Genomic DNA, 25,942 nt, shown 5'->3' with positions numbered 1-25,942 from the left:
ATGTATTGTTGTTACCCACAGGAGATATTAGAGATTTAACAGGAATAAGAAAATGGGAAGAAGAATTAGGAGAGATAATTACAGAGAAAGAATGGAATTTTTTTTTAGGAATAATACATAAAACCTCAACGGCGTTAAAAAATCAAGAAAGAAACTATAAAGTGACAATGAGGTGGTATTGGAGCCCAGTGGCATTAAAAATAATTAATAAAGGAAATACAGAGAAATGCTGGAGGTGTGGGATAGAAAAAGGGACAATGGAACATATCTGGTTCAGCTGTAAGAAAGTAAGAAATTTTTGGCTAGATGTTTTTGAGATATACCAAAAAGTGACTGGAAAAAAACTGGCTCCAGATGCGAAGGTAGCATTATTTTCTCTTATGACAGATACATTGGATAGTATGAAAAATGGGATATTACAACACATGACAACAGCAGCTAGAACAATAATAGCACGTAAATGGAAAGAAACAACTAGCCCAACAGTGGGGGAATGGATATGTGAAATGAACGAAATATGTTTCATGGAAAAACAAATAAGAGAAGAAGGATATATAAAAAATCAAATACCAGCTGTATGGAAACAATGGGAAGAGTTTTGGTTCTCAAATGGAATGCTAGAATATTTATAATTTAAAAGAAAGGGGGAGGGAAGAGGAGGGAGAGGGTTAAAGAGGAGTAATATTGGTACTAGGGGGGAGAAGGGGGAGGGGAGATAGGCGAGGAGGGGGAAAATTTAAGAAAGGGAAGGAGGATTGGGTTTTTTTTTTTTGTTTTTTTTTTAGTTTGGTGGTATTTTGGATGTTAATAAATGTGGAATATAATGTTTGTGTCTTATGTATGACGTTGTAAATGGATTAGTATGTATTATGGTTATTATAAAAACAATAAAAAGAAGATTTGAAACAAATGTGGGTTTCCTGTGGGAATGCCTGCTGAAGGAATCATTGTCATCCTCAGAGTACCAATCTATTATCTCTCTGAGGAATAAAAATGAATTATATTTGAAAACATCGAAGTTTATTTTTGTGTAATGATGCTCTTGAGATTTAGGCGACAAGGTAATTAGAAATATATTTAAGGTGGGATGAAAACCAAGCTAGAAAAACAAGGCTCAACTGCGTATAAGGTAAAAAGGAGTGAATGATTAAGACGAAAATCATTAGATGCTGAGTAGTAGCAACATTTATCAAATACAATGAAATGGCTTGAAATATGTACAATAAATGCCAGGCCCACCGAGGACAGCTGGACATGGAAAAACAATTCATACTTTTATATGTACTGTGACAGTACAAGGCCCTGCTACTGGGAAAATGGTTTTATAAGGACACAGGGTTTGCACGAATGCGGAGTGTGGGACTCCAGAGTGTCGAGTATGAGCGGAAAAGCTATTTTTACATCTTTCTCTGGATTTTTGTATTCCCGGATTGGGCTCAGTAGATTGGTGATTTCAAAGTGCTATGGAAGGGAAGAAATCTCTAACCCGGTGTCCAAGTCTTGTTGAAGAGCAGCAGGGTGTGAGAGTCCAGGTGTGCACACTCATTGTAGCCAAGGAGCTGATCATAGCACTCAGGGCTCCCATATGGAGACAGAGGTGCTCTACTCAAGAGATTGTACTCCATGCTGGAGACAGTCTAGGGTTGATTTACTAAAGGCAAATAGACTGTGCGCTTTACAAAGTGCCGTTGCACTCTTGCAAATGCAGTTGGTCTACAGTAAATGAGGTAAAGCTTCAGCTTGAAAAGAATACCCAATCACGTGTAAGGAAAATTAAAAAAAAATCATTTTTGCTTGCACGTGATTGGATGATGGAAGTCAGCAAGAGCTTCCGCTCATTTACTAAGCTCTGGAGCAACTGCTCTTTCAGTGTGCAACTGCTCTTGGCAAAGTGCACAGACTATTTTCCTTTAGTAAATCAACCCCTCTATATCTATAGGATCTGGAGAGTCAGGGCGGCTAAGTGAGTCTGGGAGACTGAGAGAGCCGAGGTGATTATGCGAGTCCAGAAGACTGAGGGAAGATGGAGGTCTGGTGGCTGAAGTGTCGAGAGAACCCCGACTGAGAGGCCAGAGTGGGAATGTGCCACAGGGTGCTGCAGCTAAAAAGCTGAGAGCCGGGTAAGACATTCCGAGGGTTCAGTGAAAAGAATAGCAGTGCTGCTGAAAAGGGAGTGGCTCTGCATTTTTGTTATCTGTTTTGCTTGCATTGTCAGCTGCTCTGTTTTGAACTTTTAGTTTGTTTAATAAAAGTGGGTTGGCAAGCCCTGAACCACAATTTGTTAGTGGTGTGGTCTCACTAGAAATGTATGTACCACTGAGTTACACCCCCCAGCACATCACAATATATATATACAGTATATATACAGTATCTCAAGTGAGTACACCCCTCACAATTTTGTAAATATTTTATTATATCTTTGTATTTGACAACACTGAAGAAATTACATTTTGCTACAATGTGAAGTAGTGAGTGTACAGCTTGTATAACTGTGTTAATTTGCTGAACCTTCAAAATAACTGAACACACAGCCATTGGTGTCTAAACTGCTGGCAACAAAAGCGAGTACACAAGTGAAAATGTCCAAATTGGGCCCAAAGTGTCAATGTTTTGTGTGGCCACCATTATTTTCCAGCACTGCCTTAACCTCTTGGGCATGGAGTTCACCAGAGCTTCACAGGTTGCCACTGGAGTCCTCTTCTACTCCTCCAGGACAACATCACGGAGCTGGTGGTTGTTGGAAACCTTGCTCTCCTCCACCTTCCATTTGAGGATCCCCACAGATGCTCAATAGGGTTTAGGTCTGGAGACATGCTTGACCAGTCCATCAACTTTACCCTCAGCCTCAGCTTCTTTAGCAAGGCAGTGGTCTTCTTGGAGGTGTGTTTGGGTTTGTTATCATGTTGGAATACAGCCCTGCCACCCAATTACCAAAGGGTGGGGATCAAGCACTGCTTCAGTATGTCACAGTACATTCATGTTTCCCTCAATGAACTGTAGCTCCCCATGTCCTTAGTCTGCTTGTCTTCAGCAAACTGTTTGCGGGCTTTCTTGTGTATCATCTTTGGAAGAGGCTTCCTTCTGGGATGACATCCATGAAGACCAATTTGATGCATTGTGCAGCGTATGGTCTGAGCAGACAAAGACTTGGGGGGGGGGAACCCTAAAAAAATGCATTACATTAAATATGGTGTCCACCTGAGTTATAGGAGGAGCCTTTTAGTTCTCCCATATAGTGTATTTTTCCCATCGTTGGGAAGCAGGATCTTTCATTCTATGAATAGTGTAGGACTCACTGATAATGGGGTACTTTGACGCAGTAGTGGGCTTAAGCACTGTATGGCCATATGGTGTGACCAAATCCCCATATTTTTGCTTGATATGTTCAGGTGCTTTACATAGCCTTGCAGGATTTAAATGTAATTTTTGTATGTGTGTGCTGTAATCTTTTGTTCTGTTTGTATGGTCTGAGCACTGACAGGCTGACCCCCCATCCCTTCAACCTCTGCAGCAATGCTGGCAGCGCTCATATATTTATTTCCCAAAGACAACCTCTGGATATGACGCTGAGTATGTGCACTCAACTTCTTTGGTTGACCATGGTGAGTGGAACCTGTCCTGTTAAACCGCTATATGCTCTTGGCCACCATGCTGGAGCTCAGTTTCAGGGTCTTGGCAATTTTCTTATAGCCTAGGCCTTCTTTATGTAGAGCAACAATTCTTTTTTTCAGATCCTCAGAGTTCTTTGCCATGAGGTGCCATGTTGAACTTTCAGTGACCAGTATTAGAAAGTGAGAGCGATAACACCAAATTTAACACACCTGTTCCCCATTCACACCTGAGACCTTGTAACATGGCTAATTGGTCTCAATTTGGACATTTTCACTTAGGGGTGTATTCATTTTTTTTGCCAATGGTTTAGACAGTAATGGCTGTGTGCTGAGTTATCTTGAGGGGACATCAAATTTACACTGTTATGCAAGCTGTACACTCACTACTTTACATTGTAGCAAAGTGTAATTTCTTCATTGTTGTCACATGAAAAGATATAATAAAATATTTACAATAATGTGAGGGGTGTACTCACTTTTGTGAGATACTGTGTGTATGTGTATATATATATATATAGCACTTACCCCTCGAAGGAGCTGCTGGTTTTGATTGGGCCTGCACTCTACCTAGAAACCCCACTGACTTGACTCAATCCCCTTGGCACAGCTGTGGTGCAATGTAATACAGTACAATATACAACAATGCAAAGTACCTGTATTGTACCCCCAGGATCCACTGGCTCCACCTGGTGAGGAAAAACAGTACGCCACACAAATGGATACTTAACCAGAAATATTGTTTACTGTAAAATATTTGAATAGGTGGTTACAAGAATTGTGCTGCCACCCCAACGTAGCATGTCAGTACAATATAAATCAACAGACAAATACAATATAAAAGATATATATATTTTTCTGTAGCTAAACTTGGGAGCTCCCGCTACTTTAAAGTTATACGTGAGGCCTCAATTAAAGTACGCTCTCCCGTATCTTCTTTCTTCACTAGCTAGAGATGACTCCTCTGATATTTGTAATCCAAAAGGTAGGTAAGAGTTAGCTTAAGGTACTCCAGGTATAACTCCAAGAACTTATACACAACGCTTGGGCACTAAAGTGAAGTAGGCCTCAAGCCTGCTCAATGTCAGTTGCTCTGTTCCGCTTCCGTGGAACAACAGGTTCCAGCAAGGCCTGTAAGTGAGTCTAACTGTGTGCAGCAAATTAACAAATGGTGGGCCATAACCCGCTCACCAACTGGATCGGAGTTCCGGGTGATGACTTTGATCTGGCAACTGTAGCTTGCTTCTGTATCAGCTGGGCAGATGCTCTGTGTCACTCCTCTGACTGGATCTGGTCCTCCGATACTCCGATAAGCATCTCTGGGCCTCGTCAATCTGATCACCAGCTCTCAGGCTCCGTCAAATCACCTTGCAAACAAGCAGGATTGCAATCCGCAGTGACTGTCTGCAGCTGTCTCCCAGAAACCTCCTCACAGATCCACACAGGCAGGCAGCATGGTCCCAAAAGACCTAAAATAGCCGCTGCTGCCCCTTATATCCCCTACCAAGAGAGTGTTCATGGGCAGGTCACACATGGACTCCTGGGTAACAGAATCCAAACAAACAGTCACTTCCTGTACAAGTCTTTAGGCTGTTCACACAGGCAATAATTTATTTTCACTGACAGCAGAACCACAGACCTGCTGCATGAGGAACGCTAACAAACACTTCTTGTGTAAAACTGGACTGAAGGAAGCAAAGCCTGAGTATGTAATGAGTAAATATGGCTGATCTCAAGTAAGCATAACATTTAGAAATCATGCAAAAATATTATTTTAAGGCCCCTTTCCCATGTACAGGAGGGGTTGTATTTCAGAGGGGTTATGGGTGGTGATCCTACCACCCCTGAATGCTTGTTTTTTTTTGGGGGGGGAGGCTGTTTGTGTTTGGCTCTTGTTTGCACATGGTCCCATTTGCCTCAATAGGCAAGTTTGACAGGCAGTTATAACATGGATTAGCCACCTGTATTTTACCATCCCTTTGCCACCTGTATACCCAAGCATACAATTTATTCCTACTAAGGAGAAATCATGTGTTTGCTTATCCCGCAGAAAAAAAACATTACAGGTTATCACTATTTACCTCTCAACTGGGGAGTCTGTTGTTGCCCATTGACATAAATATTGTTGCTTAACTGAGCCAATTTAATGGTTTGATGGGCTGATTATCCTACAAATGTCTATGACCACTATTAGACATAAGAGACCTGTCAAAGAGATTGTATTCTACAATAAAATCGTGTTCTGTGAGGAAACAAATTTACAACTAAATGCGTGCAATGAAAGGATCATTCCTATTCCAGTGAAATAGTAGGGGAAATGAAAGATGTATTTGTTCTGTATGTTTTTATGCACATACGGTATTCATAAAAATGGTCAGATTTAATCAACTGTAAAATAAATGACTCTGTTTAGCAAATTAAAATAGTAACTCAGATCCCTTTTCTTGTCATATTCGCTAGGGAAAAGGACATCTGGGATTTAGTTTGCTAATGGGGAAAGTGCATTTCTTTCCGTCCAATTTTTGCCATCTTTTTCAGGCCTGAAGGAAAAAGTAGGAAATTAAAGAAACTATATAACTACAGACATTAAGAGAAACAAGCTGTATTTCATCACCAGTATAACATATAATTGTGTATGTGTATGTTATAGAATTTGCTTATTTGAACTTTTTGATAGTTTTGCAATTGAGCATGGTTATTTCTTATATTTACTATCCTGCCCCCAAATAAGCATATGATTACAAAGAAGGTACTAAGCCTTATTACTACCTAAAGCTATTTACAGTGTTCATTGTATAAGTGACATAGCTAAATCATATATAAACCCCTTGGCATTTTGATAGTTTATACTCCACTGCATTCTAAATACGTGGATGAAATAAGTTGTTTTATTTCTCCACAGATCCAGGTAATTATGCATTTTAAATCTATATCAGTAATCTAGAATGGATTTAAACGAGGTAAGATTTATTTTTAATACATAATCACTTTATTTGTTCTTCAAAGCTCACACATGTTAAAGTGTAATGAATAGAGTGTGTACTCTTTTTTTGTATTGGATAGGATTGCTCCTTGATTGTGAATGTATTTGCATTCTCGTACTTTTTACCCTTAGCCCTGTGTGGCTTTTTTTTCTGTGTTATTTGACTTTATTGAAAAAAATTTAAAATTTCTTATCAAATACTTACCCTAATTTCCCGTTCTTGATGTACTCCATGACAATCTATGTGTGGGTTTACCCCGCCTCCTCTCCAATGCTATAGGACCCCATTCCCATAAATTTGAGATCACTGCCAGAGCCTGTATTCGGTAACTAGCCAACTCTTGATCCATGGGTGGGAACTCCATCTTCCATGGAGCCCATCAGGAAAGGAAAATTACGGTATTTGATAGGAAATGTTCCATTTTCCTGATGGACTCTATGTCAGCCTATGTGCGGGAAATAACTAGCCAAACCACACAGGCGGGTATGCTGATCAAAAAAAAAAGGTAATTTGCCCCGTCAACCGACAGAATACTTAAACCAAAGTTTACAGAAGATAAAGATGCAGGTTCGACACAACAATGCATCATGAAGGTGTTTATGGAGGCCCAAGAGGCTGCCCTGCAGATGACATCTAGAGCCACATGTTGGGCCGCCGCCAAGAAAGTAGCCATGCTCCTGGTCAAATGTGCCATCACCTGCTTCAAGGAAGGCAGCCTTTGCTGAGAGATCCTTAATGGAAGACGGGTCAGAACCCGTTTCACTAGATTCTGTGAGTGAGCCCAGGACACGAGGAAGATCCCACTTGGGGAATCTCAACTTACTTTGGGGCCTGAGTCTTACTACCCCTCTGAAGAACTGCTGGGCCAGCAGGTGAACAGCCCACGAAACTCCCGAAAAGGCCGATAGGGCTGAGACTTGGACCCTAAGAGAGCCGACCGACAGAGCCAGATCTAGTCCAGACTGTAAAAATTCTAGGACGTCTTGCACTCCCAGGTCTCTGAATGATCTTCCCTTGGAGGAGGAGATCCGGTCTGAGGGCAAGGGGTACTGGGTCCCGAAAGCTGAGCTGGGTTAGGAGGGGAAACCACGGCTGTTCAGCCAGGAAGGAGCTACTACCACTATCTTGACAGCCTCTGCACGGAGTCTCTGCAGGAATCTGAGGATGATGGGAAATGGGGGGAAGGCATAGGCCCTGCTGAAGCACCATTGATCTGTAAAGACATCCACCCCAAAGGCTTGGCTGCAACGTCTCCGGGTGTAATACTTCTTGATTTTGAAGTTGCAGGGGGATGCAAACAGGTCTACTTTGTGATTGGCCCCCAATGACAGGATCCATTTGAATGTCTCCGTGTGGAGTGACCACTCGTTGTCTAGTTCCACAAAGGACAAAAATTCTGCCCTGACTTTCTGGGCTCCAGGAAGAGATAGACTGCCAAAATGTTGGCCAGATTCTTCTGGGCCCACGACATGATTGGCTTGACTTCTTGGAGTAAGGTAGAGCTCCGTGTCCCCCCTTGTCTCTTCACACAAGACCTCTGTGGTGTCCATTCTTAGCAATGCTGATTCCACTTCTAGGAGATGACTGAAGGCCTGAAGGCCCGAAGGCAAAAGGCTGCTCATAGTTCCAGAACATTTGAGCCTGGGTTGTGTAGGCGGCGATCCCATCTGCCCTGCGCCAGCTCTGATTTGCAGTTGGCACCCCATCTGGCACCGCTAGCACCAGTCATGACCATGGCCCATGAGACGGAGAAATGGAGTGGCATGTTAGCAGATTCTTGCACTGTAGCAACCAAAAGAGGTTGTTCCTCATGCCCGAGCTTATGCAGATGACCTGGTTGCTGTCGCCTGAATCCCATTGCCGGAAAAATCCTGTTTGAAAGGGATGTAACCTCCAGAGAGCCCATTTGACCATAGGGGCCGTCGAGACCATAGTGCCAATCATTTTGAGGCATTGTGAGGCCCTCAGCCGTGAGGAAGTTAGGGCCATGTTCACCCTGACCTGAATGACCGGGATCTTCTCTACTGGCAGCGATATGGTGTTTTTGACTGTGTCCAAATGGCTTTTCTCTGGGTTTAATAACCATCCAAACACGAGCAGATGACTTGGATTCTGTGGACCAGTAGCTGCTCCCTGTCTTGGCATAGTAACAGCGGGGTGTTGGGATAATGGTAAAGCCGTATTTCTTTTGTTCTTATGAGGGCCACCACAGCCAGAAGAACTTTCGAGAAGACCCGAGGTGAGGTTGTCAGCCCGAAAGGGAGGTAGGTGAACTGCAGCTGTTCTTGCCTGATCGCAAACGGGAGGTATTTGTGAAACTCTTCTGCTACGGGCACATGGAAATATGCATCTTTTAAGTCAATTGAGACTAGCCAGTCGCCTGGCTGCACGGCTTGCTGGATGGTAGACAGGTTCTCAATTTTGAATCTTTCGTACTTTATGCACCTGTTCAGGTATGTCAAATCTATTAACGGGCTCCATGAACCATTTTTCTTTAATACCAGAAAAAGGGGGGAGTATACCACCTGAAACTCTTTGTTCTTTGGGATGGGTACCATGGCTCCTTGCACCACTAGCAAGTCCACATAGGACAGCAGCACCAGCTTCTGTTCTTCTGCTCGAGGTAGCAGTGTAGGAATAAAGCTGAGGGGAGGAGTGTTGGTGAAGGACCACATGTAGCCTGAAGAGACTGTCCTTATGGTCCAGTAGTCCGAGATCGAGGCCACCCAGATGTACTGGAAGAGAAGCAAGTGCACCCCCACCGACCTGTCTGGGTGGGCCCTATCTCAAAACAATTTGGAAACCTCTAGCCCACTGGACGGCTGACTCTTGGGCTTCTGGAAGGCCGTCTGCTCCCTCCTCCAATTCCTTCTGAAGTCTCGGCCTGACCGTGCTTCTCTGGAGCTCTCTGTGCTGCATCTTCTTTGCTGGGGCCTTTTCTGGCCAACAGGCAGATAATGTCAATGGAGGCTTCCCCCAGGAAAGCTGATGCCAGCTTCAGCTCTTGCACAGCCGAGCCCCTGGCCACTTCTTCTGAGATGCCTCTGAGCACTGAGTCCACATTTTCCATCCAAGCTTCCATAGCCTTGGACATATCCACAAGGGCCAGAGCAGGCTTACAGGCCATAGCGGCCAACCCACAGATTATCTTGAGGTCTTGATCGATTCTACTCTCAAGGACACGGCATCCTCAAGAGGAAGCGTGACATGTTTCACTAGACGCATTAGTGCTGCATCCACTAAGGAGGCATTTTGCAGGTGCTTCACATCCTCGGCTTTAAAGGGGTAGAGCCTTGAAATCTTGCTAGACAGAGAGGTTTTCCTGTCTACTGTCCCCCATTCCTCCATGATGACGTCTTTCAGCTCTGTCAAAAATAGAAAGTTGGAACGTTCCTTCCCCAGATGCCTGAAGAATTTTTAGCTGGGGGTATGGTAGGTTCCTCCCATTTCAGGGCTTCCTTGACCGCTTTAATTAGTGGTGAAACCAGGGAGAAGTCAAAGCCACAGAGGAATTCATCTCCCTCCACCTTGCTATCTGAAGATATGGGAGATGCATCATATGGCTGGGATGGGCCTGGATCCTCCTGGGCCTCATCAGCCAGAGAGCCCAAAACAGTGGTGGTCTGGCTCTGTGTGTGGGTTGTACCCCATTCCTTAAGGGACCGCTGCACCACACGTTTCACTAGAGACTCCATCTGCTGATTCCCAGTCTCTCTTTCTCCGACTGCCCGGTTATAGCATGGTTCACATAATGACTTGCCCTCCAGGACTTGTGTCCCACATGCCCAGAAGGCTCTGTGATGAGAACATCTATCATGGTGGTCAGAGCAGTGTCTGGAGGAGGAATGAGAACATCTCCCCTGTTGATGGGTAAGGATGAGCCAAACACCCCCCTGTTCGGTTTGCACCAGAACCTGCGAACAGACCTAAACTTCGTGTGAACTTTAGAACCCTATTAAAGTCTATGGGACTCGAACATTCACAATCTTAAGTGCTAATTTTAAAGGCTAATATGCAAGTTACTGTCCTAAAAAGTGTTTGGGGACCTGGGTCCTGCCCCAGGGGACATGGATCAATGCAAAAAAAAAGTTTTAAAAACTTCAGTTTTTTCACTAGCTGTGATTTTAATAATGATTAAAGTGAAACAATAAAAGTGTGATATTCCTTTAAATGTCGTACCTGTGGGTGTGTATAGTATGCCTGTGAAGGGGCGCATGTTTCCCGTGCTTAGAACTGTCCCTGCACAAAGTGTCATTTGTGCAGGAAAAAAAGTCTTTTAAAATCACTTGCGGCTATATTGTCGGCTCCCGTAATACAGAGAACACTCAATGAGCGTTCTCTGTATTAGCCGACAATTCATTCATTCATTGATTAAAAAATAAATAAAAAATCCGGGGGTTCCCCTAAATTCAATTACCAGGCCCTTCAGGTCTGGTATGGATATTAAGGGGAACCCGCATCAAATTAAAAAAAAAATTTGACGTGGGGTCCCCCTAAAAATCCATACCAGACCCTTTATCCGAGTACGCAACCTGGCAGGCCGCAGGAAAAGAGGGGGGACGAGAGAGCACCCCCCCTCCTGAACCGTACCAGGCCACATGCCCTCAACATTGGGAGGATGCTTTGGGGGTCTGCAACCCCTCAAAGCACCTTGTCCCCATGTTGATGTGGAGAAGGGCCTCATCCCCACAACCCTGAGCGGTGGTTGTGGGGGTCTGCGGGCGGGGGGCTTATCAGAATCCCCCAGATCCCGCCCCCCCTGTTTGAAATGGTAAGGGGGTACAAAAGTACCCCTACCATTTCACAAAGAAAGTGTAAAAATGGTTAAATAAGACAAACACACTTTTGAAAAATTCCTTTTTTTTTTTTTTTTTTTAATCAATGAATGAATGAATTGTCGGCTAATACAGAGAACACTCATTGAGTGTTCTCTGTATTACGGGAGCTGACAATATAGCCGCAAGTGATTTTAAAATACTTTTTTTCCTGCACAAATGACACTTTGTGCAGGGACAGTTCTAAGCACGGAAAAAATGCGCCCCTTCACAGGCATACTATACACACAGGTATGACATTTAAAGGAATATTACACTTTTATTGTTTCACTTTAATCATTATTAAAATCACTGCTCCTGAAAAAACTGACGTTTTTAAAACTTTTTTTTGCATTGATCCATGTCCCCTGGGGCAGGACCCAGGTTCCAAAACACTTTTTAGGACAGTAACTTGCATATTAGCCTTTAAAATTAGCACTTTAGATTTCTCCCATAGACTTGTACAGGGTGTTCCGGCTTTTCGAATTTGCCACGAACAGCCCAAATTGTTCACTGTTCGCTGAACAGGCGAACAGGCAATGTTCGAGTCGAACTTGAACTCGAAGCTCATCCCTATTGATGGGTCCTAGACGGGGAGTCATGGCGTCTGAACCTAGATGAAGAGTGTCGATGCTGCAGCCTGGCAGGGTTTCTTTCATTCCGAGGATGATCTGACCTGGAAGGGCTGACAGACAAAAGAGAAAAAAAAGAGAAAGACATGCTGTTAGCACATCGGCTCATAGCAAGCCCACAAACATTTTCTGGCCCTTTCTCTTCGCCCACACACACTCTATGTGTGAGGGCTGGCCGCAAGGAGGTGGTGACCTGTCCATGGCACCCGGAGGGAAGACTTGAGCAAATTCCGCACTTGTAGGGAGCAAAAGTGCTAGGACAGGGAGCAAAATCAGGGGTTAACAAAAAGGAGCCACTTTCTCTTTAAGAATCACTGCAGGTTCTTAAAAAGGAATGCAGGCTCTGGAAGTGAGTTCAAATTTATGGTAATGGGGTCGTATAGCATTGGAGAGGAGGTGGGGTAAACCCACACATAGGCTGCCATGGAGTCCGTCAGGAAAAATGGAAAATTGTATACTCACCTTTCCGTAATTTTCCTTTCCTGACGCATCTTCATGGCAGCACACACTGGGTTGTGACTCCGCCCCCACAACCTGACAGGATTGGATTAACTATAAATTTGAAGGGGAGACACCCTGCTGCATTCTCTGTAAATATCATCACAAAAGAAACAGGGAGGGCAACTGTGTGCTGCCATGAAGATGCGTCAGGAAAGGAAAATTACGGAAAGGTGAGTATACAATTTTCCATTTTCCTGACGCCTTCATGGCAGCACACACTGGGAAATAACTCGCCAGTTGGGTGGGTGCAAGTAAAATAATATTTATTCCTTATAATGCTGAAGAATTGGCTCTAATGGATGGATCTGCCGAAGTCGGCCATGGATAAATGAGCAGAATCCACCTTGTAGTGGGAAATAAAGGTATTCCTGGAGGACCACGTTGCTGCTCTGCATATTGTCTCTGGTGAGACCCTGTAATACCCTGCCCAAGAGGTAGCCACTGCCCTAGTTGAATGAGCCCTGATGTTTTCAAGAATCGCCGTATGCTGGGTGGAGTACGCTTTTTTTAATGGTTCTGACTAACCAGGATGCAATAGTGCATGAGGAGGCGGCTTGCCCACGCCTGGTTCCATGTGGAATGATCAAAAGAGAGTTAGTTTTCCTAAAAGAGGTGGTAGCAGTTAAGTAGTTCATGATGGTTGTTTTGACATCTAGTGGATGAGGATTACCCTGATCGTCCGTGAAGGATGGAAGGATGATGGTTGTAATGGAAGGAAGTTGCCACTTTGGGTATGAAGTGTTTGGAAGGTCTGAGGACTACTTTGTCAGGAAAGAGAACTAACTTAATGCTTGGATCTCCGACACTCTCCTAGCTGATGTAATCACAATGAGAAAAGACAGTTTTAAAGTCAAGTCCCATAAAGAGAGAGTTTCAAATGGAACAAACGGAGGAGAAGCGAAAGCATGGAGAACTATTGAAAGATCCCATAATGGAAAGACTGGCCTCCTGGGGGGTTTAATGTTTAGATAGGCTCTGTAAATTGGATTACCAATGGGTGGAATGCCCACTTAGTATCTGTTTTAGCTGACAGAGCTGATACCTGAACCTTTAGGGTACTTAAGCTTAGACCCTTGTTGACCCCCGACTGGAGGAATTCCAGGACCTGAGAGGGTTGCGGAGAAAGGGAATTCCATCCTTTATGTTGTGCCATGAAGCAGAATCTTCCCCAAACCTTTGAATAGATGGTATTGGTAGTGGCTTTCCTGGCTTGCATCAGGGTTGACTTCATGAGAACAGTCTTGCGCTCTTAGTCTAGCCCTCTCAATCTCCAGGCCATCAGGTGCAATTTCTCTGATGCAGGATGTAAAAATTGACCTTGAGACAGAAGATCCGGAGTTATTGGGAGAGGAACTGGAGGTTGAAGGCTGAGCTGTAAGAGTCGTGAACCACGGCCTCCTCGGCCACAGTGGAATAATCGTAAATACCGTCACCGAGGATCTCCTAAGCCTCACAATTAACGGAGTTGGAGGGAATATATACCCCAACTTGAAGTTCCATGGGTGAACTAGACAGTCCACTCCCTCCACCGATGAGAATGAACCTCTTGACAGGAATCTGTGGCACTTGGTATTCGTCGGAGTGGCTGCTAAATCTACTTCCGGCGTTCCCCAGATTTCCGTAAGGAGGGAAAAAGTCCGAGGGTTCAACCACCACTTGTTGTTGGATAGCGTTTCTCGACTCAGGCAGTCGGGTAGTATGTTCTGTGCCGCTGGGACATACACTGCTTTTAAACTTGTTAGATGTATCTGAGCCCATTCCAAGATGGGCCGAACTTCTTACATCAAGGTGGCACTCCTGGTACCCCCTTGCTTCTGAACATAAGACACTGCTACTTGGTTGTCCATTCGAATGAGCACATTTTTGTCCGTCATAAATGGTGTAAATGCCCTTAAGGCATAAACGGCTTCCCTGAGCTCTAAAATGTTCGAGACCAAACCTTGAGCCTGAATATGCCACTGGCCCTGGGCTGCCTGGTCTTGATAGTGGGCCCCCCAACCGCTCTGGCAGGCATCTGAAGTGACTACTTCTGGGTCTGGAGGGACTATCGGTTTGTATTTCCTGAGATTGCTCAGGCGCGTCCACCACCATATCGATTGCTTCACCGATCTGGAGATGAAGATGGGCTGACGCATTGCGACTCCATCCCACTGCCCAAGGAATGAGTTCTGTAAGGTTCTCATGTGTCACTGTGCCCATCGCACCATGGGTATGGTTGCGGACATGGACCCTAGTACACTCAGACAGGCTCTGGCTGGTAAGTGATTCCTTGATAGCAGCTTCTGCATTTTCTGTATCAGAGGCCGGATCTTCTCTTGTGGGAGCTGTATCTTGTTTGTTTTGGTGTTTAGATCTGCCCCTAAAAATATCATAATTTGTGTGGGTCGCAGACAGCTCTTTTCCCAATTGATTATCCACCCCCTTCTGGAGGGTTGTAACGAGGATCTCTCCGTGATGAATAAACGTCTCTTGATCCTTTGCTAAAAGAAGGATGTCGTCCAGATAATGGTGGACGCGTAATCCCTTTTCTCTGAGGAAAGCCACCAACGGTAACAATACTTTTGTAAATGTCCTGGGTGCCGAAGAGATGCCGAATGGGAGGCACTGGAATTGGAAATGATGTTGGTTTATGGCTAACCGGAGAAACTTTTGAAAGGCCGGATGAATTGGTATATGCAGATAAGCGTCCGATAAATCTATTGAAAGCATCCAATCGCCCAGATTTATTGCTAGAAGTATGGATTGAAGGTTTTCCATTTTGAAAGCCTCCACTTTGATATCCTTGTTGAGCATCTTGAGGTCTAATACAGGACGCAAATCCCCTGTCTTTTAGCAGAAACAAGGAAGAGTAGAACCCTCTTCCCTTTTGGCATGATGGGACCTCCAGGATCGCTCCCTTTTGTTTCAATTCTGCTACGTACTTTACTAGCAGAATCCTTTGGGGTACTGAGGATGGTACTCTGGTTGCCTGGAAATGATTTGGTGGGAGTCTGTTTTTGAATTTCATAAATCCATAAATCCTTTATATGGTCTGACCAGATCTTGGTGAAGTTCCTTCTGTTCCCCTGCTGGGGTGGCCTTAGATTTCTGTATCCTTAGAAAAGAAGGTTTTGTGTTTTTCCAGTCCCTTCTAAATTCCCTACCAGGAGAGTAGGACCCGGACTCTCTATATTTGTCCGGAAGATTACGTCTGTAAACAGGTCCCTTCTGCGTCTTGGGTCTCCTTTCGGAGGGGATCAGGCCTGACTTCCCTCCTGTTACCTTGGATATGGCAGAGTCTAACTTGGCACCGAACAGATTTGCGCCATCATATGGAATTCTGCACCAATTTATTTTTGATGCTGTATCGGCCATCCACGGTTTGAGCCATAGCGCTCTTCTCGCTGTTACGGAGGCCAGCATAGCCTTGGCTGAAGATCTTATAATATCTACTGATGCCTCTGCTAGCTTGACTTCTTGCAGAGAGGAAATAATCTTTCCCATTTCAATGCCATCCTGTAGGTCTTTTTCTATTTTAGATGCCCATCCTGAGATGGCTGTGGCCACTGCTGCTGTGGTAATTGCTGGTCTACAGGCTCCCGCAGCCATGGAATATGCCTTCTTCAATTCTAGGTCCATCTTTTGCTCGAGCACATCCCGAAAGGAAACAGCATCCTCGATTGGTAGTGTGACGTGGCGGGTGAGGCACATTAATGAGGAATCGATGATGGGAGCATTAATTAAAGGCTTCACTTTTGAGTCTTTTAAAGGGTACATCTTGGCTAATCTGTTTGTAAGACTAGATCTTTTGTCAGACCTCTCCCACTCGTCTTTAATGAGATTCTCCAGCTCCACTATAAATGGGAAGGATAACGGATCTCTTTTTAGGTTTGGAAAATATTTCCGTATTTTCTGAGGTTCCGCTGCATCATCTTGCCAGCCGAATGCTTCTTTAACGCCCTTTGCAAAGGGTTCCACCAGGGAAAAATCAAAGCCCACTGACATCTCCTGACCCTCATCTTCAGAGGAAGATTGTGATGCCTGAGTGAGATGGGGGTCTGCTGAAGACGTACTGGGAGCAGCTCTATCTAATGCTGGTGTTGTTTCCAGTATGGACTCCGGCACTGATTCTCTTATGAGGTCTGTAGCAATTCTTGCGTCTGCGACAGGCAAGTTATCTGGCAGTGCCGCATACCCAGCAAGCGTTTGCTGCAGGTTGGGTGTGGCGGCTTTGACATTGTGAGGAATGAGATCTCCTGCGACTTGATCGACTGTGGCGTGAGTAGCTATGTTGTGAGTGGCTGTGTCTTCAGTGCCATGAAGGAGATCTTGAGCGGGACATCCTGCTAGACGTATGGCTAGACCTTCTCCCATGGCTGGAACTTGCGCCTCTTGATCTAGACGGGCTGCCAAAAAAATGCAGCATTTAACGTCTGGCACTCTTTTTTTTCTCCCCTTCAATACTTACCTTGCCTGGTAAAGCCTCTTACCTAACTTGCTGATGGTGGTCTGCGTGGGCAGTGGACTCCATAGAAAAAAAGGGGTGAAGGACAGTCTGAGATATAGAGAGAAATAATGTGTACATATATACATATATATATATATATACACATATATACACACACACACATATATACATACACATACACACGCACACAATTCACTTATAAATATAAATATATATATTATTTATTAACAAAGTTTATCTGCAAGAAACATTATAATAACAATAATAATAATATATATAGGAGTCCCACAGGGACTTACCTGGAGACTGCAGAGTGATCTACATGCAGAGGCAGCAACCTTCCTTAAGTTTTGCAGATTGCACAGCAGAATCACAGAGAAATACAGCTCTGTATTTGAAAATAGCGCCATTGTGGCGGCTAATTGACGCTCTGCGCATGCACAGAAGCGTCTCGAGTGTTCCGGCGCCATTTTGGATAAGGGAACACACATTGAAAACATAGGGGAAAAAAAAAAAAAAAAACACTAGCACTGCACGTGCTCAGAGTGGCCAAACGGCGCCATCTAGGCTGGAATTACAGCATAGAGAAAACACCACTGAAGGAGAAACAAACGGCGGCCATGACAGGGGACTACAAGAGACAGCAATCCCAAAGGTAGAGAAAAAAAGGGAATATAAACCACCACTTACTATAGGAATAAAAGATGGATATTATTTAAATAAGAGGAATTAATAGGCAAAGGAAGAAGGGGAGTCCACTGCAAAGGTAAAAAAGCTTCTTTAAAGCTTTGGTAATGCCAGAAATCCAGTAGCCCCTTGAGACCACCAGAGCGGGGGTTCCCTCCATAGAAGCTCCTTTAGAGACTGTACAGGAGGGACTTCCAAACAGGAGAGGCTTGAACCTGCTGGGGCGAATGCGGTAGAGGCTTATTCATCTGTAACAGGAAAACTCCGTCCGTCCAACCTGTCAGGTGAGGATAAAAAAGAGAATGCAGCAGGGTGTCTCCCCTTCAAATTTATAGTTAATCCAATCCTGTCAGGTTGTGGGGGCGGAGTCACAACCCAGTGTGTGCTGCCATGAAGGCGTCAGGAAAGAGCTTTTTGCTCATAAATTAAAATCTGATTAAGAAAAAAAAAGCTTACACAAGAGCAGGTCATATTGTTTTTTTTTTTGTTTTTTTTTAATCAGACCCAAGATATACCCTTATTCTGTTCCACATATCTATCTACTACACAGTGCATCACAGAAAAGCCCCCCATCCAAATGTATTGACACACAATCCTTTATGAACAATTGGGAACAAGCTTCAACAAAATCTGACAATTGTTTTCTTATTTGGCAATAGCTGTTGTTGTTGTTTCTACCCCATCTAAGGTGAGACTGTCAGTCACTCATAATTTATATAAAAAAAATAAAAAAAATCTATATGTATATATATATATATATATATATATATATATATATATATTAATTGTCAGTACCCCACAATATGAGTACACTGAGTCTCAACACTTCATGCCAAAATATAAATGTTATGCATATTGTAAAAAAAAGTGTAACTAAAATAGATTGTATGGTAATGCATATTTTCCATGTATACTGACTGATTTCCACCAATTTCACCATTTCAAAAACTGCACTCTTATTACTCTATCGACTAGAAATACCATTGCTTGCATTAAATATATTAGCAATATAATAAATACTAAACACACTAATTTCTTTTGTCATTTATTGATAGCTGTGGTTTCATTTTGGAGTAATTCTAAACTTCCACCTGCAATAGATAAGTCCCTATTTAAAGTATGTGCCAGTACGTGGTGCCAATTATGGTTTCTTGTTCTCTCAGAGCCTGTTCACCACTTGTGTGGTGTACTCTCATGTATTTTGCTTAATTTTCCAGCACAATCAGTATGGAGATGCCTAAGAAAAAACATTGTTTGCAATTAGGCATGTTCACACCAAAATGTCACACTAATGCCGCGTACACGCGATCACGCATTACGATTACAAAATCCATGGGATTTTTTCCGACAGATGTTAGCTCAAACTTGTCATGTATACACACGGTCACACAATGTTGTCGGAAATTCTTAATGTCAAGAATGCGGTGACGTACGATGAGCCGAGAAAATTGAAGTTCAATAGCCAGTGCGGCTGTTCTGCTTGATTCCGAGCATGCGTGGAACTTGTGCGTCGGAATTGTGTACACACGTTCGGAATTTCCGAACGGATTTTGTTGTCAGAAAATTTGAGATCCAGTTCTCAAATTTTGTTGGAAATTCCGACAGAAAATGTCCAATGGAGCCTACACACAACAACAAGCTTCCATCGAAAATTTCCCGTCTGAAAATCCGACCTTATGTACGCGGCATAAGACTGAGAAAACCCTAGCTTACTGCATTTTTGATGCATCAGCCTGCATTTTCTATATGAACCAAGTTCTTCACAGTGAAGTAAAAGTGAATCTAAAATATTCATGCAATCTTCATTTTTCTAAATAAATCTATCCCCAATCTTTGAGCACCAGTCAGAGGCATAGCCTAAAGCTTGAGGGCCCCGATGCAAAAGTTGATCTGAGGTCTCCCCACTACCACCCGCCTCTTCCACCAATATACTCTTGCCAATATAATCCCACCATGTGCCAAGGTACTCCAAGAGCCTAAAGAGATTTTTCAGATCTTAACATATTCAGAAACGTTATTCAAAAGATTTTGGAGAAACTTTCCACATTTTGACACACCTCATATTCTTTTGAATACCCAGAAGCGGGGTAGGCAACCTTTGAGAGGTGAAGATCTACCTCAACAACATGAATGGTCACTGGGGTGCAGCAATTTTTTTATTTTAAAAGACATTAAGGCCTAACTAAATGTTATGGAAAAATATTATAAAACAAATGTCACTGTAATAATAGAGACTACTTTGTGGACATGTCAGTAAAGCAGTAGATGGTGTCAGTAGGGCAGAAGTTGGCGCCAGTAGGACAGTGAAGGGTGTCAGTCAGTAGAGCAGTATAAATGTCAGTAAAGCAGTGGATGGTGTCAATAGGGCAGAAGTTGGTGCCAGTAGGACAGTGAATGATGTCAGTCAGTAAAGCAGTGGAAATGCCAGGAGGGCCGTGCATGGTGTCAGTAGAGCAGTGGATAGGATCAGTACGGCAGTGGACAGTGTCAGTGGCTTTTATATATATTTTTTTTAATTATTTTTTATCATTTTATTTTATTTTGTTTTGTTTTTTTTAGAATTTTTTTTAATCATTTTTTTACACATTTTTTAGCAGCCCCGTTGGGAGGCTTTGGTGAAATATCAGGGGTCTAAACAGACCTCTGGTATTTCACCTTTGAGACAGAAAAAAGAGATTGAGGACACAGCCCTCAACCTCTATCTCTGCAGCTACAGCAGCACAGAATTAATGAACAGTAATAGCTCTGTACATACAGAGTTTCCCATTCATTCACAAACAGAAGAATAGTAAACAGTTTGTTATGCTTCCGTTATGAATGGACACAGGAGCCTGTGTCCATTCAGAAAAGGAAGGGGCTGGTAAATTACATATTCACTGGCCCCTTTCTCCCTTTTCAATCCTGATACATCCCCCCCAGCAGCCGGTGGGAGAGGGGAGGGGGGAAGCCAGCACCACTGGGGGGGGGGGGACCTGGGGAGCACACAAGGGGCCTGCAGTCAGCAGTAAACAAGTAAACTGGATAGGAAGGGCAGCGGGGTGGCATATAAAGGAACTGATGCCCTCTGTTTTCCTTTCGCAGCTGCTGAATGCTGGCAGGAGGGAGAGGGGAAGTGGGCTTTCAGTGGCTGCAGGAGGAAAATGGAGGGCATCGGTTCCTCTATGCCCTGTCCCCCCTATCCAGGTGTAGAACAAAATGTGACATGGGAGCTGTATGTGCCCGCTGGAGAATGGACCCGGGTCCATTGTGATCCTGCAAACCCTATAGCTAGGGATAGTGACGTCAGTAAAAGTACACCCAATTATGAAAGATTAGTTGTAAGCTGCAATGAGTATGGTGTGCTTTAGAGTTTTATGTACAAGATTCTGTAAACAAAACTACCTGCACGTGGGTGTAAAGTGAAAAAAGCTGTTAACACAGATTGCAGGGAAGAAACATTAAAACAGTAGTAGAATAAAGTGTAGCGCTATCAAAAAAATACAAGTTCTTCAAAATAGTCCTTAAAAGGTATACAATAAAGCAGTTCATTAAAAAACACCTTGGATGTGCTCCAAAGACGCAAAATGGTGACAGAAAGCAAATGGATACCTCAAGAACTATTTTGAAGAAACTTTATTTTACTTACAGTATGCACAAGATTGATGAGACAATGCATCAACCCATTCAATTTCTAGTGTAGCAGGCCTTGATAATGCTCTCTATAAGGAATATTGTACTATTCACTATACAGCTCGATGCCCTAATGCTCTACAAGGAGAGGTAAGTATTATTTTTTCAAGGAAAAAAATAGCAGCAGGGTCTTTTTAAAGTAGACCTATTACACTCTCAATCAATATTAACTATTTGTAATCCCTTTGTTGCTGGCATTAGTAAATACAGTGCCTTGAAGTATTCCTACCCCTAGAAATTTTCCACATTTTGTCATGTTACAACGAAAAATATAAATGTATTTTATTGGGATTTTATGTGATAGACCAACACAAAGTGGCACATAATTGTGAAGTGAAAGAAAAATGCAAATAAAAAAATGTGGCGTACATTTGTATTCAGCCCCCCTTTACTCTTATACCCCTAACTAAAATGTAGTGGAACCAATTGCCTCAGAAGTCACCTTATTAGTAAATGGAGTCCACCTGTGTGTAATTTAATCTAAGAATAAATACAGCTGTTCTGTGAAGCCCTCTGAGGTTTGTTAGGGTCTTAGTGAACAAACAGCATCATGAAGGCCAAGGAACACACCAGACAGGTCAGGGATAAAGTTGTGGGGAAGTTTAAATCAGGGTTAGGTTATAAAAGAATATCCCAAGCTTTGAACGTCTCACGGAACACTGTTCAATCCATCATCCAAAAATGGAAACAACTGAAAACCTACAAAGACATGGCCATCCACCTAAACTGACAGGCCAGGCAGATTCAAAGTTTTTGGCCTGAAAGCAGAAACTCTATGTGGGGCTGAAAACTAACACTGCACATCATCCTGAACACACCATTCCCACAGTGAAACATGGTGGTGGCAGCATCATGTTGTGGGGATGATTATCTTCAGCAGGGACAGGGAAGCTGGTCAGAGTTAATGGGAAGATGAATGGAGCCAAATACAGGGCAATCTTAGAAGAAAACCTGTTAGCCCTTGTACACACGGTCGGAGAATCTGTCGGAATGTGTCCTATCGGACCGTGTCGTCGGATAATCCGACTGTGTGTGGTATGCATCGGACTGATTCCGTCGGAATATCCGTCGGACCCGTCGGACCCAATTTTCCAACATGTTGGAAATATTTCCCGACCAACTGGGCTGATCGGACATACTCCGATCATGTGTAGAGAATTTTGATCGGACCAAGTGCCACGCATGCTCAGATCAAATTCCTACATCAAAGCTATTGGCTACTAGCCTGAATGTAGTCCCATCATAACTAAATTACGTCATCATGTTCTGAAAGATCGTATTTTTCGCCAACTTTGTCCAACCGTGTGTATGCAACAGTTTCGGACGAGATCCGACGGACAAAATCCGACGGGCAAAATCCGACGGATTTGGTTGTGGAAATCTCTGACCGTGTGTACAGGGGCTTAGAGTCTGCAAAAGACCCGAGACTGGAGCAGAGGTTCACCTTCCAGCAGGACAATGACCCTAAGCATACAGCCAGAGCTACAATGGAATGGTTTACATCAAAGCATATTGATGTGTTAGAATGGCCCAGTCAAAGTCCAGACCTTAATCCAATTGAGAATCTGTTGCAAGACTTTAAAATTCGTGTTCACAGACACTCTCCATTCAACCTGACAGAGCTTAAGCTATTTTGCAAAGAAGAATTGGCAAAAATGTCACTCCTCTAGATGTGTGAAGCTGGTAGAAACATACCCAAAAAGACTTGCAACTGTAATTGCAGCGAAAGGTGGTTCTACAAAGCATTGACTCGGGGGCTAAATACAAATGCACACCACACTTTTCATATATTTATTTGTAACACATTTTGAAAACCATTTCTCATTTTCCTTCCACTTCACAATTATGTGCCACTTTCTGTTGGTCTGTCATATAAAATCCCAATAAAACATGTATATTTACATTTTTGGTTGTAACACAACAAAATGTGGAAAATTTCAAGCGATATGAATACTTTTTCAAGGCACTGTAGATAGGAAGGTATATGCACTTTTTTTGGTTTTAACCAATTTTTTTTTTATTTGTTCTTCCTGGTTTCTGGCCTAGGCCAAAATGGTGTCATACATTTCAGGCGTCTTCATGGGCATTTTTTTCTTTTATCTGGAGGAGGTGATTTCTAACCTAAGCACACCCTCCTGCCTGCATACCTGAGCTATTGGCAAAGGAAATACTACATGAACCATCTTAATCAACATGGCTGCAGCTAGACATACTGGGGGGAGGTGATTTTTCTCAACAAAATAAAGCATGGAAACGTAGATGAATGGATGGGCTTGCTCAGAAAATTAAAAAAGAATTAAATAATGTTTTTCAGTTTGTGGTGTCCAGATACAGTTTAACAACAGAGGAGGTGCCCCAGGGATTTTATGGGCAAAGGGGGAAGACCAGATAAGAGAGTAGAGAATGTATTAAAAAAAAAATACAAAGTTTATTAATTACAAAAAGCATTTAAATACACAAAATAAATGATTGTGAAAGCAAAATGGATAGTCATGCTATAAGGTTGGATTCACACCTATGCATTTTTAGTGCTTTTTGAATTTTGCAGATTTGTACAACAGAACGTGTTCCATAGGAAACCATGGTGAATGGACTATGGTACAAATCTGCAAAAATCACTAAAAATGCATAGGTGTGAATCCAGCCTAATAGTACATCCATACAACTAAATACAACTAGGTTTTGGAGCACATGATTGGTCTCATAGTAGGAGGCCAACCAAAGTGTGTGGGTTCAGAAATTGCACAAGTTATTTCTAAACTGACATGTCATTTTGAAGGCATTCTACATTCTTAACAAGAATTATTTCTACACCCCTTTGTAGTCTGACCCCTATGCAAGATGTGCTGTGGAGAACAGAAGCTGGACAGCAGATTTCCTGCTTCTTGGATTTACTAATGAAAGAGATATAAGCGTCACGCTCTTCACTTTCTTTCTCTTGGTTTACTTATTGACCCTTTTGGGAAACATCACCATAATCTTGCTGACTAGGACCAACGCCTCTCTAAGAACCCCCATGTATTTTTTCCTGAATAATTTCTCTTTCCTTGAGATAGGCTATACCACAGTTACTGTACCCAGAATGCTATCTGATCTCAGCTCTGGAAACATGGCTATCTCCTTTAATAGCTGCATTACTCAGATGTATTTCTTTTTTCTCTTTGGCACCACAGAATTCTTTATTCTGGGTCTAATGGGATTTGACCGTTATGTTGCCATCTGTCGCCCTCTTCATTACAACAACATCATGAGTTCTCAGTTCTGCTTCCAGTTGGTAATCGGATCTTGGATCAGTGGATGCATGGTTCCTGTAGTACCCACAATAGTCCTTTCTCAGAAGCCATTTTGTGGCTCAAAAACCATCAATCATTTTTTCTGTGACGTTGGTCCACTGGTAAAGCTTTCATCATCCGATACAGTCTTCTTAGATACTTTTGTCCTTATTATTTCTACTGTTGTGGTGCTTAGCTCCCTACTCCTTGTTATAGTGTCATACGCTCTTATTATAACCACCATTTTTCAAATAGCTTCCTCATCTGGCCGTACCAAAGCCTTCTCTACATGCACGTCCCATCTGTCGGTTGTCACCATTTTCTTTGGCACTGTGATCTTTATATATGTCCGTCCATCTTCCGAAGTGAATCATGAGATGGATAAAGCTGTATCAGTTTTTTATTCTGTTGTCACTCCAGCTCTTAATCCTCTTATTTATAGCCTAAGAAACAAAGAGGTAAAAAATGCCTTGGTGAAAGTGCTTCATAAAAAAAGGCATTTTATGGGACATTCAGAGGCCATACAATCAATCAAACTGAATGCATATTCTTAAATTTAATGTTTCTGTTTAAGTGTGCACATTTATAGGATTTACATATTTAATCTTTTTTTTTTTTTATTATTTTTTTTATAGAACAAGAGAAAATAAAAAAAATAGCGATTAAAGCCTAAGTGAAGCTAAAAATCAAAAACAGAAAAATGAGCACAAGGAACTGTGCTGATTCCTCTGCTGTTAGTACTAATTCTCCTCTATCCTGCCTCCCCACTCCCTTTTTACCCAGCTGTCCCATTCATAAAAGCCATACTATGGCTTCAATGAATGGAAAGCAACATGATAATATAGGATGGATGGTTAATAGCGCCACCTCCTCCATTCGTAGATCATGTGCCATTCCTAGAATCTGTAGTACAGCTTCTGTGAATGGCGGAGCTGGGCCTGTTATAGCCTTTTAGTATTTACCCCCTGTCACACCAGAAGATTATGGCTTGGAGCGGTTGTTAGGACAGTGGAGACAGCAGAGGGATCAGCACAGTCCCTTGTGCTGATTTTTCTGTTTTTGTTTTTAGCTGCACTTAGGCTTTAATCACTAGTTTATTATATTCTCGTGTTGTAAGTTATGTCCCCTGAGCTGACTTTTCTTTTTTTGATTTTGGCTGCACTTGGGATTTAATCTCTAGTTTATTATATTCTCCTGTTATAAGTTACTGTATGTCCCCCTGTCAGGGCTGGGCTCCTTCTCAAAACTGGCCGCTCAGCTGTCAGCTAATTGCCAGCTCCTATCTCTCCACAGTGACTTACCTGTTGATGATATCCTGCTCGTCAGTC

General features: G+C 42.9%; 1 protein-coding gene across 1 annotated transcript; it reads left to right on the top strand.

The window, feature by feature from the left end:
• The first annotated feature begins 6,508 nt into the window (after positions 1-6,508).
• LOC143930197 (olfactory receptor 6C4-like) lies at positions 6,509-25,253 on the top strand. The gene is made up of 2 exons (XM_077454251.1): positions 6,509-6,568; positions 24,167-25,253. The coding sequence occupies exons 1-2, from the start codon at positions 6,554-6,556 to the stop codon at positions 25,166-25,168; spliced, it is 1,017 nt and encodes a 338-aa protein (XP_077310377.1). The 5' UTR covers positions 6,509-6,553; the 3' UTR covers positions 25,169-25,253.
• The last annotated feature ends 689 nt before the right edge of the window (positions 25,254-25,942 follow it).

Source organism: Lithobates pipiens, unplaced genomic scaffold, assembly GCF_037356315.1.
Source record: "Lithobates pipiens isolate NorthernLeopardFrog02 unplaced genomic scaffold, aLitPip1_a1.2 Scaffold_25, whole genome shotgun sequence".
Taxonomy (NCBI): domain Eukaryota; kingdom Metazoa; phylum Chordata; class Amphibia; order Anura; family Ranidae; genus Lithobates; species Lithobates pipiens.
The sequence above is the reverse complement of the archived record's forward strand: the minus strand, read 5'-3'. Positions and strand labels throughout refer to the sequence as shown.